The sequence below is a fragment of the Manihot esculenta genome, chromosome 16, assembly GCF_001659605.2.
Source record: "Manihot esculenta cultivar AM560-2 chromosome 16, M.esculenta_v8, whole genome shotgun sequence".
In the NCBI taxonomy this organism is placed as follows: Eukaryota; Viridiplantae; Streptophyta; class Magnoliopsida; order Malpighiales; family Euphorbiaceae; genus Manihot; species Manihot esculenta.
This window is the reverse complement of record NC_035176.2, coordinates 33,605,074-33,610,340: the sequence shown is the minus strand read 5'-3', so window position 1 is coordinate 33,610,340 and position 5,267 is coordinate 33,605,074. Positions and strand designations below refer to the sequence as shown.

The window sequence follows — 5,267 nt, the reverse complement described above, 5'->3', positions numbered from 1 at the left end:
TTAAAGCAGGGTTTACAAGACTTTGGATTGTCACTTTACTATTGGTTCATACTTCTGATGGGTTGAATTCTGAGGGGTAATACCTCCCATATCTAAAGAATGGCCTTCATGATGAACTTGGTCCTTTGAATAACTGGAAATCCACTGATCAGACACCATGTACGTGGATTGATGTGTACCCGCACTCACCCGATTTTTGAGAACCCGCACTCATCCGAGGTGGTGCTCGTCACACTTTGGATAATCATGCCAATTGATATTGAAATAAGGTACACGTACGATTGCCACCTGTTTGTTACTTGTCATTAGCATAATTATTGTTGGAGAAATATACAAGGCTTTAATCACTTATTTTAAATACCCATGGTATATATAAGCTCCAGTCACTCAAATTGCATCTTGTTGTGTATGCTCATTATTTTATTTTAGAATTTCGAGACTGCCTTTGATTACTGCAATTGTTTCTAATTAATTATTGTTGAATACAAAGGATTTCATAGATTATTAAAAGATATGTTTTGTATGTAAATAATAACGTTAAATTTAATTAAAGTATACTAACCTGAGTTTAGATATCTTGACAATTGCTTATATAACATTAAAATTCAAGTGTTGTCATGAAAATTTTATTAATTAATGTTAGCACAGACATCCCTAAGAGAAAGATCATGTATTTTATAGATTAAAAAATCCTGGAGAAATTTATACATTCAAAATATTATTTATTGAATATCTGAATTGCATGAGTTAATATTGTTAGTCAAAACTAATATTTACGTTCATCTTAAATATGAAGCTAAGTGCCATGTGCGACATATTATTTATTAATGAACATTATTAAATTAACAACGAGCATTCTCGTTATATACGCTTTGTGTAAACTCTTATTTTGCAAAAAAAATTCAGAAGAAAGAGTAAGGCCAAAGAGTTTGAATCTTGCGTAAGACCTCAGTGAGGTAGGTGACTGGCCTCGGAAAATGACCCCTGGCACCACAAAATCGGCTGAGATGATGAAGCGACAGTAAGGCCAATGAGCCTGAATCTCATGCAAGGCTAGAGAGCCTGGAAGCGACAGTAAGGCCAATGAGCCTGAATCTTGCACAAGACCTCAATGAGGTAGGTGACCGGCCTCGGAAATGATCCCCGGCACCACAAAACCGGCTGAGATGATGAAGCGATAATAAGGCCAATGAGCCTAAATTCCATGCAAGGCTAGAGAGCTTGGAAGCGACAGTAAGGCCAATGAGCCTGAATCTTGCACAAGCCCTCAGTGAGGTGGTGACCGGCCTCGGAAAATGACCCCCAGCACCACAAACCGACTGAGATGATGAAGCGACAGTAAGGCCAATGAGCCTGAATTCCATGCAAGGCTAGAGAGCCTAGAAGCGACAGTAATGGCAAAGAGCCTGAATCTTGAGCAAGCCCTCAATAAGGTAGGTGACTGGTCTCGGAAAAAGACTGCCCACATCGTAAAATCGAGCTGAGAGGACGAAGGGAAATATTCTTTCTCCTTTTATTAAAAAATATCGTATGCTCATAACAAACAACGGCATACGATAACAACGCATAAAAACAACACATAAGAACACAGTTCCAACCTCACAAAAAAGATTGGGGCACTGGACCTCAAATAAAAAATTAAAATCCGACCTCCCAAAGGAGCTCGGGTCATAAGGTAAAGAGACTTTGATCTCACACAATAGCCAAAAGTGTCAAAGCGCCATGCTGACCTCAAGAGGGTGCTGGAACAAAAAATCTGAATCCGACCTCTCAAAAGAGCTCAGATTACAGGCTAGTGAGACCTCGATCTTGCAAAATAGCTAGTGTATAAAGAAATTAAACTAAGGCGCTCCAACACCGGTATCATGTAGTAATGCGGCCTACTAAAGGCCAATGCAAGGCTCACGGAGCCAAAACGCCAAAGCGCCATGTCGATCTCAAGAAAATGAGCTCGATACTAGTAAAGCCAATAGGCAGACCAAATTAAGGCGAAGCGAATCCTAAGCAAAATGCATACCGAGGTAGAGAACCAAACAAAGGACAAGGGGCAATCATACGAGGCACCGACCTTGAGAATTGACCGCTGGCACTAAACCAGCTCACCTAGCCTAGAGAAAGGTTTAAGCAGCAAAGAGCCCGCAAAACACTTGAGGGTAGACAGCCCGAAAAGCACTCGGGGACAAAAAACCCAAACAACCGAGACATACCCGAGAACCGGATGCTCAGACAAAGAATAAAGGGGACAAGAGCAATGTAAAAGGCCAAGTGAACCATTCTGAATGATCGGACAAGGCAGTAGAAAGTCTTGACTCATTGGATACAAAAGAATTGAACCCCAGTATGATCAAACCCAAAACAGATAATCCAAGCTCTTCGTCCTGGGGTCGATCTCTCCGAAAGCCTAGAGGGGCTAGACATACCTCCCTGTTGAGCCTTATGTATGTACTGGCGAGGCTATAAGCCTATAAAAGAAAAATTAAAGCTGAACAAACAAGTAGTCAGATTGAAATATAGCCTGTATAAGGCTAGACAAGAAAGCAAGAAACTAAGTCCGACTTCACAAAAGAGCTTGGGGCACCAAAGTGAAGAAAGCAAAATCCCGAACTCCTGGGCTCGTAGCACAAGCAGCATCACAGGCTATAAGGTTAAAAGACTAAGCAAAGAACAAAAATCCGAGATCCCGAACTCGCAGTACGGACAGACTCACAATAAGTAAACGACCAAACAGAATAAAGCTAAGTATGGAAGAAATAGCGGAGAGCCGAGCTCCCTATATGAAAAGGTCCACAAATGCAGAACACACAAAAGAATAAACGAAAGCAAAGGGCCATGCTCCCAGCTCGGATCAGCTCGCAGTGCATAAAAAACTTAAACAAAATAATCTAAGTATAAATGAGGCAGGCCGAGATGAAATATCATTCATCATCAAATACACATCTCCAGATTCCCATATATTCAAACATCAAAGTAAAGAGACAAAGAAATAAAAAGGCAAGGAAATGACGTTTTGACAAGAGCCGTTCTAAGGTAGCACGGTCATAATGTAGATTTACCTCCTCATCACTCGTGGAATAACTGCTGAGGAGGTAAATGGGCAATTGATGATCGCTGGGCCTCATCCATCCTGGGCAAGGTCAAGCCCAAGTGAACTGGCCGACCCAAAACCCACAAAATCCCTTAGGCCAGTAGGAAGAAGCCCAGCCCGATGATGTGATGTGAGGGAGAGGAGCTGGTCCAGTCACTTCGCAACCCTGCCTGCACGCGCACCAGAAAAATTAAATGGCCGCCTGGCATGAAGAGGGGGTCTGACACATCTGTATGTACGGAGCTGAGTGACAAAGACAGCTAGCATTGTAAGTAGATATACACCACAAGCATAGGAGAGGGGAGGGTCCTTCCTTCTTCTTTCTACTTTTTCCTCGGCTCCATATTTTTACATTATTTTTCTCTGCAACTCTTGTTTATCCATACTACACTAGTTCATGAACCTGACTTGAACGTCGGAGGGTCTTCACCAGGGCATTCCCGATAGACCTCTGACCATCTTTTCTTATTTTGCAGGTTCTTTCATCAAATCGAACATTAAGAGACCCATATGATGGACCCATATAATGGAGCAAGAAGAAAATTAGATCTATTATGGAATAAGAAGAAAATAAGATTTATCACTAGTAATAAAAATAAAAATTAGATGAATAAAGTTTATGACTTAAACAAAGAAAAAAAATGAATAAGTTATCAAATTATATTATATCATAATTAAACTTTATTTAATACTCTATCTCTTAATAAAGCTTCTACTGCCTTTCTTCCCGAGACCAAAGCACCATCAAATGTAGCATTAGTCATATAATCACCACACAAGTACAAGCCCGGCTCGACCCGATAATTTTTCTTCAAATCAGTTGGAGGACATTGGTTCGGTTGTGCAAATCCAATCCGATAAGTTCTTAAGTATTTCCATGGCTTCACAATTGAACCCCCGAACCAACCCGAAAGCTCCTGAACAATCTGACTCGTCAGATCTTCATCAGAAACATCCTCTAACAACCCAATCAACGACACCGACATTAATGCCTTCCCAGGCGGGCCATATGATGGAGCCACGTTGGTTGCAAAGAACATATTGTTTATAATCCCTTCGCCGGAACCGTTGAGAAAAAGAACCGGGTCTTGAACCGGGATGCTATCTCGGTCCGCGGAGAAATATACACAAACTGTACTCCGGGGCGGCTTTCTCTGAATCGGTTCCATCTTCCTTCCCGCCAACAGCTTATCGACCTCAGGTTCTTCAACGGCCAGAATTACTCCAATTTCACTCTCTAAAATTTCTCCATTTTCCAATCTCACTCTGGGTGTTGTGATTTCACCAGATGATGGTTCATGGAACTCAATAGAAGCTACCCTAGTATTCAAGAGAACGGAATCGGGAGGCAATTTAGCTACTAGTTGGTTAGGAATGGCTACAATTCCCTTGGCCGGAAGTGTGTTGTCGCCGAGAGCGAGACATTTGAAGATGAAATTGAACAATCTGGAAGTAGTTTGAAGCTCTCTATCAAAGAATATACCGCCAAAGAATGGCCTGAAAAACCGGCAGATTATCGAATCTGAAAACCCAATGTTCCTCAGCAGATCAATAGTGGTAACCTCGTTAGAGGAAAGAAGTTCATCATCAGATTTCGTCAAAACCTGAATCCTGGTCGATCCAATGAGTAATTTATCAATAATAGATCCAATCGGATTTGTTAACGACTTTATAGAGTCCCAAAAATGGCGTATAGGATCAGCCACGGTGTGGAACTGACCATTGAAGTAAATCCGGGCACCTGAGTAAAACCTCTGCAGATCCAAAGCTTGGTAGTCAAGGAGTTTTTGAGCCTCCGGATAAGCAGTGATGAAAATTTGGAAACCTCGGTCCAGGAGGAAGCCATCAACGATGTCAGTGCGGACGCGACCACCAACGCCGTCAGAAGCTTCTAGGAGGAGAAAGGGAATGTTTTCTGAATTGAGTCTGTTTGCAGCGGCTAGACCAGCAAGTCCAGCTCCAATGACAATGACTCCGGTTTTTCGTTGGGACAAGGATTGGGAACTTGGAGACTTGGGATTGGAAGATAGTTGCTGGGAGGATGATGCCTGGAGTTTGAATCTGATTGAGAAATTGGTTGGGGAAGAGTGGGAGACGTGGGAAGAAGAGCAAAAGGGGAGAGGATGAGCGAGTGTGAGAGTCATTGGATAAGGGCTTTTGGGTTGTCATTTTGGTGTTGCCT

At 42.1% G+C, this 5,267-nt stretch overlaps 1 protein-coding gene across 1 annotated transcript; it reads right to left on the bottom strand.

The window, feature by feature from the left end:
• Nucleotides 1-3,635: 3,635 nt before the first annotated feature.
• LOC110603033 lies at nt 3,636-5,267 on the bottom strand. Its single transcript, XM_021740681.2, has one exon. The coding sequence runs from the start codon at nt 5,227-5,229 to the stop codon at nt 3,760-3,762; it is 1,470 nt and encodes a 489-aa protein (XP_021596373.1). The 5' UTR covers nt 5,230-5,267; the 3' UTR covers nt 3,636-3,759.

Excerpts from the sequence above, each read along its gene's own strand:
- LOC110603033 (XM_021740681.2), bottom strand. The coding sequence starts at position 5,229 with ATGACTCTCACACTCGCTCATCCTCTCCCCTTTTGCTCTTCTTCCCAC.